This window comes from Melospiza georgiana, chromosome Z, assembly GCF_028018845.1.
Source record: "Melospiza georgiana isolate bMelGeo1 chromosome Z, bMelGeo1.pri, whole genome shotgun sequence".
Lineage (NCBI taxonomy): Eukaryota > Metazoa > Chordata > Aves > Passeriformes > Passerellidae > Melospiza > Melospiza georgiana.
The window spans coordinates 71,176,953-71,189,196 of NC_080465.1; the positions used below are offsets into that span (position 1 = coordinate 71,176,953).

The 12,244-nt window shown below is 40.5% G+C and overlaps 1 protein-coding gene across 1 annotated transcript in view; it reads left to right on the forward strand.

Annotated features, from left to right (window-relative positions):
• Window positions 1-2,404: 2,404 nt before the first annotated feature.
• RANBP3L (RAN binding protein 3 like) overlaps window positions 2,405-12,244 on the forward strand; it is a 28,511-nt gene continuing 18,671 nt past the window's right edge. Inside the window, exons 1-3 of the mRNA XM_058043930.1 lie at window positions 2,405-2,648; window positions 11,850-11,908; window positions 12,171-12,207. Of these exons, the coding sequence (XP_057899913.1) occupies window positions 2,405-2,648; window positions 11,850-11,908; window positions 12,171-12,207 (340 nt within the window). The remainder of the gene's footprint in view (window positions 2,649-11,849; window positions 11,909-12,170; window positions 12,208-12,244) is intronic.

A 12,244-nucleotide genomic window follows, 5' to 3' on the forward strand; every position in this document is an offset into this window, starting at 1 on the left:
GAGTGCCAGAGATGTCAATACAGCAGGACATATTTCAGGATTTTGTCTGAACACTAGTTGCAAACGCTTGGTTTTGTTTATTATAACTGAGTGTTCAGAAAAGTGTTAGACTAATAATTAAATTATAATGACTTTGATCTAGGATTCATAGTTACTTTGCCTATCAAAGAACATTGCACCATTCAGAGCTTGAACTAATAGGAATTCATAGGAATTCATTGCGACCTAGGTAAGAGTAGACCCAGGTAACTACTCTGCTTTTTACTTTTCTCTCTCTTAATACAAAATTAATTTCATCTTGATGTGATGAAAAACTACTTATGGAGAAGCTAATTGTTGATTAACTTCCATATTCATAGTTAAAATGTCAAGAAATAGATATGTGTGCTTTATGATTTCCAAATTATTTCACCTTTCTTTTTACTTTTAGTTGCCAGTTTCAGATGATGTTATGTACCAGCTTGGCTGTCACAATATATTAAAGATTTTATTATTTAACGGAGTTTGACAAAGAAAATGAATATAGTATTAAGATAGGATATAAGAATAGTGATGCTGAGTGGTACCACAGAATCCTTTCTTGAGCAGCGGTGAGCAATGGATGCTGAGGCTGAGAACAGGAGAGGATAATGTGATGTTTCCACAGAAATACTTTCTCCTTCTCCAGCAGTTATCCTTATGGATATCTATTGATTCCACACAACTCTATAAAGACGGTTATAGGGACTTAAAGGCATTAATTTCAAATATCTATATCTGTTGTCAGACAGTACAGTTGGTTTCACTGGACAAATTAGACATAGCTCTGTGCCATTACCTTTTCTGCAACTGCCTAATGGCCACCTCCATCTGGAGCAGGGTGTTTGTGAATTCAAAAGAAATAATGACTGAAAAATATTGAACAGTGTATCTCAGGAGGTAACCAGAATGTATGACAAAAGTATAAAACAATGAAATGTTATTCAGAAGCTGGAATAGTAGTGTTGCACATAACAGTAACTAGACAGTATTCAACTTAAACTGAAAACTTGCAAAACAAAAATTACAAACTTCATGCAAGACTGTGACTGCTGTGAAATGTGACGACAAAGTGCACACCACAAGTCAAGGACTTATTGAGGTTTATACAGAGGGGGCACATACAATTCACAAAAATACCGAGTTCTAACAGTTAAGGCTCAGGTTTCTGCACCCCAAGTGTTATGTTCAGTTTGGGACTCTCACCACAGGACAATGAGGTGCTGGAGCATGTCCAGAGAAGGAGGGTGTAGCCAGGTGGAGCTCGGCCTCTTCTTCCAGACAACAAGCAACAGGACAAGAGGAAATGGGCCTCAAGTTGTTCCAGGAGAGATTTAGATTGTGTATCAGGAAAATTTCCTTCACCAAAAGGGTTGTGAGGTACTGGAACAGGCTGCCAAAGGAAGTGGTAGAGTCATCATCCCTGAAGGTATTTAAAAAAGGTTTAGATGTGGTACTTGGAGACATGGTTTAATGAGGAACTTGGCAATCTGGGTTAAGGTAGGACTTTGATCTTAGAAGTATTTTCCAGTTGAAAAGTTTCTCTGATTCTTCTGCAGAAGGGTTAAATGGCACACTTTAGAAGTTATGCCAACACACACTAAGTCTCTGGCGGAAAACCACGGAGCATCTGTGTGCTCTTGGACTTCTTGCATCTTTTTTTCTTTGTTTCTTTGGAACATTTGATATTGGCTGTGCAAAGACACCAGATTAGACAAGACATAAGAGTCTGTTTCTGCCTTTTTGTCTTGAACTGTTATGATTACAGGCAGTTTGACACCAGCCCTGCAATACATTATGGCCCGAAATCGCTCCCACTTGAAGAATCTGGGGCTGTTGCCATTTGAGAGAGCAGCAGGACGCACGGGCGAAGCTTCAGAGCTCGCAGCACAGCGCGTCTGGAAGGAGGGACCGCAACACCTTTTTGTGCTGACGCTGCACTTGGTTCACGTCAGCCTGAGAACAACCGCGGTGCTCGCCTACCCTGCCTGATATTTCATCTTCTTTTTGACAACAAAAAAGCCCAAAAACCCTCCGCAGCAGGCACAGTACGCACGGGAGCTCACCCGCGACCGGGCCCCGCAGTTCCCCCGCCCGCCCTCTCTCCCTCCCCGCCTCCCCGTGACCGGCTTTCCTGCCGAGTCCCCTCCCATGTCCCGCCCCGCGGGCGAGGAGCCGGCCCCGGGCTCCCTCCCCGGGCTGTCCCCGCCGCCCGCCGGCGCCGCTCCGTCCCTGTGCCTGCGGGAAGCGCCGCCCGCCCGCACCGGCGTCCCGCGGCCCCGAGCGGCTCGGGGGCAGCTTTACAGAGGCGGCCCCGGCGTATATAACATGTCTGATTACCTATAGAGAGAGATGCGTATAAAAGGGTACTCATGCTGACCTCATAATGAGAAACGAGCCAGTTCCCGCTCGCAAAGGGAATGTGTTATGTGCAGGCACGCCGTGCTCCTGCGCTGGCTGTGACAGAGCCCGGCGGGGTGCGAAGGCGCCCGAGCTCCCCAAGAGAAGGGAGTGGCCCGGTGGTCCCCGGGCTCCGCGCCGAGCTGCTCACCTGCAAGAACAGACCATGCCCAGGCCCTGCCGAGGCTCCCGCGGCAGCACGCTAGATCCCAAGGAGGAATGCTTTACAGGTAGGTTTGGTTAGCTGCTGTCTTTTGCATGCCTCTTGTGTTCCCCCGGTTTTTTTTTTTTGGGAATGGGATAAACACAAAGAATGTGTTGGTTGGTAACAGTGCAGTGTGTAATGCAAAACAAGAGTTTGGCTGGCTGTGCTGTTTTATTACATTGTTTTTACTGGTAATCTGTCGGAAATCTCCAATTCATATTTTACTCGAGGAAAGGACACTACCAAATGTGTGTATGTGGACTCTCTATGTTTCTGACAGTGTTAACTCCCCCGCCACTCAAGCTTTCTGCAGCTTTCCTAAATGCTGTGCCTGACAATGGGTGGGAATAGCGCTGGCATTCGTGGCCATACCTGGAAGCAGCACTCGTTTTCCTGGACATTCATGCCCTGACGTGCCCCGCACCTTGAGAGCAAAACTGTCCTGCCCTAGCTCCTCAGACTGATGCCTGTCTGCAGAAGTGGACAGCAAAATCCCCTATTTAGGTATGAGAAGAGCCATGAATTAAGCGCATTTATCAGTATCATTAAAAACCGATGAGGATGCATAACGAAAACAAGTGCTAGTATAAAGGACTTTTTGCAGATAATTCCACCAACCATTGTTTACTACAGGGGTTGATGGATGAACCGGAATTACCAAGAGGACTTTCAAGGGATAAGCCTGATGTTATGACTGATACATTTTAGAGAGGTTGGGCTAATTTGTCAGTTGACCAGCCTTTCAGTTTTTGCTTAATATTGAGCACACAGTCCAGCCTACTCACTGAAATTTATGGATGTGTGAGTGTTGGTGGATCATGACCTCATTACCTGTACAGTTCAATTTCTGCACAAACCCCCTGAGGATTACTTCTGTAGGGATTTATGAAATTTAAATTTGTACAATGCCCTGAAAAGGGTAACAGTTTTTATGCCTACGAATTTTATTGCCCTTGCATTGGGTATTTTACCGGCTTTTACAATAGATTAAAAATTCTAAGCAGTGGGATGTTTCAGTGTTTCTAAAATAATTTTTGGTTACACTTTTTGGCACAGTCCTGCTGGTCTACTGACACAGTTACTTCTGAGCTTGCAGCACTGCTAAAATAACACTCCAATGATGAGACTCTCAAAAATACTTTCTTCACTCTAATGTTTGAAATAAAGCCAACTGGGTTACATTTCTCTCAGAAATTATGTTACAATGTTGCTGAGATAGGGTAGTTTTTATTGCTGTTTTAATGCCTGTTTGTGTTACACCCAGATAAAAGATGAGAAGTGTGCTCTACAGAGGTGAGTGGGTGTGACATATGCTGTATCTATAAACACTTCCACAGGCTGTCACCTGAATTTCCATGGCTGAAGAGAAGTATTTTAAATTTTAAATCTCATCTCTCACATGGCATGCAATGAACCACAGTGGGAGCTAGGGGCATTAGATGGAATTTTTTTGATAGAAGAACCCTTTCCACCCTAATCCCTATCTGCGCTTAGAATCTGTAGCATTGAGAAGAGTGACTTAGGAGAGGATTAACATGTCTTAAAATGTCAAGAGTCTGATTATGCAGGACTGTGCCCTCATGAAGAATCCTTGCTCTCATAACTGCTGCCACTGATGACAGGGAAATTATTTATGTGGGTTATGAACTATTTCTATAACAAAGAGTGTGCAGTATTGGAGTCCCAAAAATGTAGCAAAGCTGTCCTAGGAAAAATTCCTTCAGGAGTTTTATTTTGCAAATTGTCAATTAGATGAACTGTATTCTTTCTGAGTGCAGTGAAACAGAAACTCCCTTCTTTGATGATGTACTCTGTACTGATCCAGACAGGGAGGTGTGAAGTTACTTATTGGTTCCCCTAAACTGTATTTACAGGATGCTGTGTGAACCCAAGATAAGCAATGTGCCCTTCATATTTACTACAAGGTGTTTGAACAGAGCCCAGTGCTGTGTCCAGCAGTCTCTTCATGGGCCACTGAAGTACAATTGCTCCTGCAGCAAGGACAGCCAGTGGCCAAATATCAGTGATACATGTTTAAATTCTCTAGAAATAAAATTCAAAACAATGGGTGGTCCCTTTTTTTTCTAATAATAAAAAACTTTGTCAAAGATTTCATCTCAAGAGTTTTGAAGTACTTTATTTTAACCATACTCAAAATATTTTTTAACTATTTAGAACGATTTCTTTTGAACTTATTTGGAAAATCAGGATTCATGAGGAATTGTTGGAAATTTGTTGATTCACTGACATTAAAAGAGTATTATAAAAGAAAAATTTCCATTAGCATACAGGTCTGGAACTATGACTAAGATACTGAAGCTGTATGTTGTTGTATAGCAACATGCATCTCTGATACCATTGTGTATGGGAAACTCTCCTGATTAGAATTTAATTTGATTTATTACCTTATTTTTATTTCTTATTTAGTGTTTACAGATGAAATAAAACCCCTTATGTACATATAATAGATGTAGATGGAAATTAAAGCAATCAATCTTGTATTACAATGTCTCTAGCAAAAAAAAAATTATGTAAGCTTGCCTGGAAAATCCCCAGTCATGGTATTAAAACTGATCTTATTTTTTAAGACAGTTGTCCTAGAACGGATTAAACATGCTTCATAAGAAGAATCAAAAGTATGAAGACTAATAGATGAGACTCTGAAAGTAGGTTTCCAAGGTTTCCAGGCCCACATTTAGAGCTCTACTTAGTGACCTGTTTTTACAAAGGTGCTGCCAGCTGTGTGTGTGAATTCCATAGGAATGCTCACCTGCCCACCACTTCGGGGGACAACCTGTAACTCTGGGTCAGCAATGGGAAATTTCGTAAGCCTTTTCTCATAGTCCTTTTAAGTTGATCCATTTTATTAAGTTGGAAGGACACCCCCTCATGTCATCTGTTTTAAATATTTAAGTTTTGGCAGAGGAGAGCCTGGCTTACATAGAGGGGCCATGGAGGGACCCGAGATGCTGGCTGGCAGCATTGCAGCACTTTCTCTTGGCTGTGAACTGACTCTGTTTGATGTTGTGAACTTCCATGAGTATTTTAAAACCAGAAACTATGGTTCTGTTGTGGGTTTGGCAAATCCTGTTCTTGAATTCTCCTTGAGAGAAGGCAAAAGTTTTTGTTAACTTCCATCTAATTTTAGATGAAAATGGTCCATCACTGGAAATATTGACAGATGTCTTTTGTATCAAAAGCCAGAAACAATATTTACACATTAGCCCAAGCTTAGAGAGTATAATATTTTGTAAATTTATCTTGTTTCTTTTTTTCACGATATGTATTTTTCTTCTGCCTGTTGCAGTTTTGCGGTCTAAAGTATTGATAGTTTTCTATCTTTTTGCAGCATTTTGAATAAAAATTGGTCATATTATTACAACTCTAGTGCTCCTTGAAGTCACTAATGTACAGACCATCATCTAGCATAGTGAAAATAAATAATTTTATTAAATTCTTTTATGAATTTTATTTGTCAATGTAAATTTCTCAATCCATGTCTCCCACTTAAATGCTAGTCCATTGTTGCTTCTTTTCTTTCATGTATATTGCCACAAAATTTTGACTTAGTGTTTTTTCAAGTAATAGCTGTACTTAGCCCATATTCATTAGTGACAGAGTCAAAGTTTTTCCATGTGGTTTTTTTCCCTTATTACTTTAGTGACATAAAACTACTTCTGGAGATGTAGCAACTGAAGTGACATTAAATCTGCTTTTCTTCTCAACATCCTCCCAAATTACATGTTCTCATTGAGGTAGTTTAAATGTGAAACAATCAAAATGGCAGTCTTATGTGCAAGAATTTGTTATAATAATAATCAATAGATTCACGAATCAATATATTAATTTCTTTTGGTTAGAGTTCTGTGGGAACCAGCAATCTAAGCTGTAGCATCAAAATAGAGCAGAGTCTCTGCTTCTGTTTTTGCAAATTATAGCAATAACATGCAAAGCTTCCAAAATATGCTGTAGCATATCAGAGCACAGAAACCTGATAATTCAATGTCATAGCCTTATCATTTGATAGGATAAAATTATAAGCTAATTATAAATTGTCATGAAGCATTTGTGTGTTGTGCAGTGCTTACTAGGATGCTGTAAAGCAAAAGTTGGATGCAGTTAAAGGTTTTTTAAGTCAATGAAATTATTTGGAACATTATGCAATTTTCAAGTATCGTATTCTATTTGAGAAATATTTTTTTCTGATTAAGAAGGGGATTTCTGTTTGGTTTTGGTTTGTGCCATTATTTTCCTTTTTGTTTGTTTTATTTATTTAATGTTATGGTATGTTGACCCTGGCTTAATGCTAGGTGTTACCAAAACCACACTTTCACTCCCTCAGCTGGACGGGGGAGAGAAAATTATGGAAGGCTTATGAGTTGAGATAAGGACAGGGAGAGAACACTCAGCAATTACCATCAGAGGAAAAAGAGGGGAAGTAAATTTAGTATCATACCAGTCAAATTAGAATTAGAATATGCTAGTGAGAACTTAACCCAATTCTTAAAAAAAAAAGTCTTCCCACCCTTCACAGCCTTAGCTTCACTCCCTCCTTTCTCTGCCTCCTCTCACCGGGCAGGTGCATGGGCGAGGGGGGCTATGGTCAGCTCTGTCACACGTTGTCTCTGCCACTGCTTCCTTGTCACAGGAGGGACTCCTTACATTCTTTCCCTGCTCTGGGATCATTCCCACAGGAGACAGTCCTCCATGAACTTCTATGGCTTGAGTCCCTTCCACAGGCTGTCATTTTCCATTAATTCATCCCGTATGGGCCTACGTGGGGTCACAGCTCCTGCCAGGAGCCTGCTCCATCATGGGCTGCTCCCTGCACAGGCCACAGCTCCTGCCAGGAGCCTGCTCCAGTGAGGGGCTGCTCTCTGCACAGGCCACAGCTCCTGCCAGGGGCCTGCTCCAGTGAGGGGCTGCTCTCTGCACAGGCCACAGCTCCTGCCAGGAGCCTGCTCCAGCACGGGCTTCCATGGGGTCCCAGCCTCCTTCAGGCACACCCAGCTGCTCTGCTGTGGCTCCTCCAGGGGCTGCAGGGGAATCTCTGCTCCCCCCTGGGCCTGCAGGGCCTGCAGGGGCACAGCTGCCTCACTATCCACGTTCTCTCTCTATTCCTTCACTTACCTTGCTGTGTGCAGAGCTATTCCTCTCTCACATGCTCACTCCTCTCACAGCTGCAATTGTCCTTGTGCAGTACTTTTTTGCCCTTCTAAATTCATTTTCCCAGAGATGCTGCTACTGCTGGGCTCAGCCTTGCCAAGCAACTGGTCACTCTTTACTTTAAAAAATGTGTAAGTTTTTGCTATGGATATGAATTAATGAATTTTCAGTCTTCTGGTCAGTTTGTTAATGATGAAGATGCAACAGATTTAATTTTTAAAAATTGAAAGCATAAAAATTAACTGTTTCAACATCAGAAATAAAAAACTTGTATTGAGATCACAAGTCCTATCTTACCTTCTGAAAGATTTGAGGGAATTTTTTTGCATTTCTTTGAGAGGAACAGAGAAACAGTACTGTCACCACTTTTGGCATAATTTCAGGTGTAGTGCTGCCTGAAAATTAGAAACAGATAGTTTCTTATATTCTCTCCACTGTGTCCTTAGCCCTCAAAGGTTATGGATCATTTATCTGTGTTTAGGGTAGTATGGAACAAAATTTTCAAAATCATCAGCGTCCCACTTATTTTTAATGTATGTATTTTGTGAAGTCTCAATAGCTTTGGAACACGCGATAGCAATGGAAATGGAGAGTGGAATGTCGCAGCAAAGACAGAGAGACTCTTATGTCTTGTGGACAATGCTGGCTTTTAGGATACAAGCAAATCTGATGAAAGCGATTTTACATTATTTCTTGTATGTTATTCTGGCTAGTGCTCCTAAGGCCTCAGGCAGCATTTACTTTTCCCCAGAATGCTCTTTGAAATGGAATGCAGTCTCCATCCTGCAGCCTGGGCACCTTCCATGTCAGGTAGCTCAGGTGCGAGCACATTTGATAGGGCTTCTGTGCAAGACAGGAGGCTGGAGCTGGGACACCATCCAGGTGAGATCTCAGACCAATGCATCTTTCTAATGCATCTTCCAGGCAAGGGCCTGTTTTGGCCTTTGAATACAGCAAACATTTTATTCTGATTCAGCAGCTTCAGGGGAACTGTAGCAAGGGAGAGAGAGCCCAATCTGTGGTGATTATTCATGTGCAGACAGGTTCTGTGTCTGGACTCTTGGCTGAGGCTGGTGGATTATTCCAGTCCCTGCAGCCAGAGGCAGCTCATTTGGCATTATTTTCTGGTAACTTTTCCAACAGCCTCTTTTATCCACAAGTGTCAAGCTACCGAGGACTGGAGCGGCCCGGTCTGAAGCAGGCACTAGCCAGCCCATGTCTGTCTGTGTCCTGGTGGTGCTGATGAGGGAGAATGGCTCCAGCCCACCCATTCCTGTTCCTCTGCGTGCATTTGCTGTGCCTGGCCTTGGGGGCTGCTGCCTGTTCCTGTGTGGCTGAGTCTGGCACTTCTCTTGCAGCCAGCACAGCCACCCTGCCAGAGGCAGACTCAGAGCAGGGAATGAAGGGGAGAAATGCAGAGGGACAGACCAGTGTTAAAATTACCACATCAGCATGACTGAGGTAACTCCTTGATGGCCTTGTGTTACATCCACAAGAAGTTCTGGGTGTTTTTTTCTGTGGAGATCAGCTGCAGATGTGTTGTGCCTGAATATCTGAGAAGCTGAAAATGTAAGTGGAAATTTATGCTTAGGATAAATATATATATAACACAAATATATTTTTAAAACTCTGTTATGAACAGCCGGATTGAGGAGTGAAGATCTTACTGATGAGCTTTGTGGAGTATGCTTCAGGAATTACAAAAAGGTTTTCTTGATTGGAGTAGAAGCATTATAGAACTGTACAAACTATAAATAACTGTGGCAGCCTCAGCAACCTCTGACTTAATCTACAGGCAGCTCTTTGGCTCAAGAGCAGTAGCTGGGATATATTCTTTATATTTACTGCAATATTAAAATACGCATATTTATCTTTGAAGGGTACCATTATGCCATAGCTTCATATATTTCTGTTGGTAATTAAGCAGTTATGGTTTTTTTCTTCTTTTGGGTTTTAAAATATTATTGGAATCTTCTCACTATTTCAAATGTAGTGGGCTTTCTTAATTCCTTCAAATCCCCTACAGCCTTTTAGGTCTAGGAAAAGTTAACTCTGTCAGAGAAAGTCAATTGCTTCTTCACAGCAGTTCACTCTTTGCTAATTCCATTCTTTGGAGCAAAAACGTATCTTTAAAAATAGTGCAAGCTTCTGAGCTTGAGGATTACTGAGAAGAGTATGAAGGTTTCTGCAGTTACTCTTTACTTTTCGTATTTTTCCTTAATTCAATAAGAATGTCAGTTTTGGGGTTTTTGTTTGTTTTTAAGGGGACAGAAAAAACCCTATTCTCTTCAAAAAATCTTATTTAAGTGAAATACTATTGTTCATGTGTGCCACTCCCCTCTAGTGAATAGAAGTGGAATTGCTTCTTGTTGTGCCATGTCATTGACCCCCTAGCTGCAACCAGATCATGGAATTTTTCTTCAACTTTCAATGACAGAGAGTTATCTTTATTTCAGTGGAACAATGTGAACTTTTTTCTGCTTTTTCTATTTAGTAAGAAATAGGCTTTCATTGCAAAGCATGCTAAATTTGTTAAATCCTGTCCTTTGCACACACACAATGCCCAAGTAAAAATAAAATTAACTTTAACAACAGCAAAACTGTAGTAGTTTTTCCTCTGTCTGTATATCCCTGGGTTTGAGTGAAATTTTCATGCTCCTTGCCCCTTTTTGCATACATGAAGCATTTATTTTAACAATGTTTACTTTTTCCTTGATAGTTGAATAAATTTTTGGTGTAGTAATCTTAACTCTTCCATGATAGGTTGATGTTTGCATTATTAAACCTTTGAGTAATTGATACCAAAGCTCGAGTTGTTTGGTCACAGATAAGTGTGTAGTTCTAGGTAAAAATACCTATCCATATATTTTCACTTGGATATTTTTGTTAAAGAGGTAACAGAGGAAAAGAGTTTTACAAAAATGTTGTGTATGTAATAAGTATTCTGTCAAATGTCAGCTAACAAGGCACCAAGTGTGAGATTTCTCTGGCCAGAGGCCAGTGAAATAGCTCAGCAGTCACCCTAGTCTGAACTCTGTACTTATCAGCCCTGGAGAGAAATACATGCATTTAGCTTTCCATTTGTCATTGAAAGTACACAGCTAAAATGTGCTCATAGCCGGAAGCTGATTGTTTCTGTTTACTGCACATGACACATGTATCAAGCTAGAATGACATGAATCCTGTATGGGGTGGTCTTTAAAAAAAGATCTGTTTGTGTCTGCTTTTTTGCCCCTTAATTGTGCCCTTAATTCATATAATAAATGTGTCATTAATTCATATAATAAATGTGTCATTAATCAGTAGTGCTGGTGAAAACAGCTTTTTCTTTTACACTGACAACCAAATTTAGTCCATTAGAGTTGCACTGGCTGTGAAGGCCACAAGCCTAACAAAGTAAACAGCATGAGATGTAGAAGTAGTGAACCCTAAATCAACATAAACTCTGATGTGAGGCAAATGTAAGCAGAAAAATATTTCATAGAAAAAAAGAGTATAGATCCAAGATATTTAGTTATGTCTAAGAGATGCAGAGGTTTGCTGAGACTAAAATTTGCTCCATAGAGTTCCATATGTTTATTTAGCATACACACTCATGAAAACTGACCCTAGATATTCACCTTCCTGAAGCTTAAAGAGCAAAATGTATGAATGTAGCTGAAAGTGTAACACATTCTCTTGTTTTCCTTCCTTTAGGATAGTGTACATTTCACATCTTTGCTATTTTCTGCTACGCAAAGATGAAGTTCACCCTTGTTCTTAAAGGATGGCAGATGTTTCTTTAAAGGTTAAAACACTTTTTTTTTTTTTTTTAAGATAAATATTAAAAATATGAGGCCAAATCCTATGGCATCCAGTTAGGCAAAACTCATACTTAGATTTGGGGATTTTAGCTTTTCTTTTCCTAATGTACTGTACTGTATATCACTGCATCTCTTTAGTTTCTTCCTTTGTAACAAAAGGATAAATTCCTGTTTGTTATTGCACAGCATTTTCAAAGCTCTAATTTATAAATACTATTATGGAATTGTTATTGAAAACTATCTCTTCTCTTTTCCAGAGAAATCAGTGCTTGCCCAGCCAACATTTGTTTTTGAGAAGAAGGATCGTTCTTTGAAGGTAAAAAGCCTTTTTTTCTGCCTTTTTCATTATTGATAAAAATTGGTAAGAAATAGGGATTCTGTGGACAATTATCCTGGCAGCAGTATAAGATTTTAGTCCTGCTTAACAATTGTAATAAATGGTCTGAAAATAGAACAAGGAGGAATAGAAAACAGAAACAAGACTTAATGCATATATGCTGGACTGTTATACTCTGTGTTTCTGTCTAGAAAACGATTGTTCTATTTCACTGACCTTTCCATACTTATTTTTTTTCCAGCGGCCTGCAGAAGACCCAGTTTGCAAAGCTGAAAATGGTAATCAGCACCTCACTGAAACAGCATAATATAACCG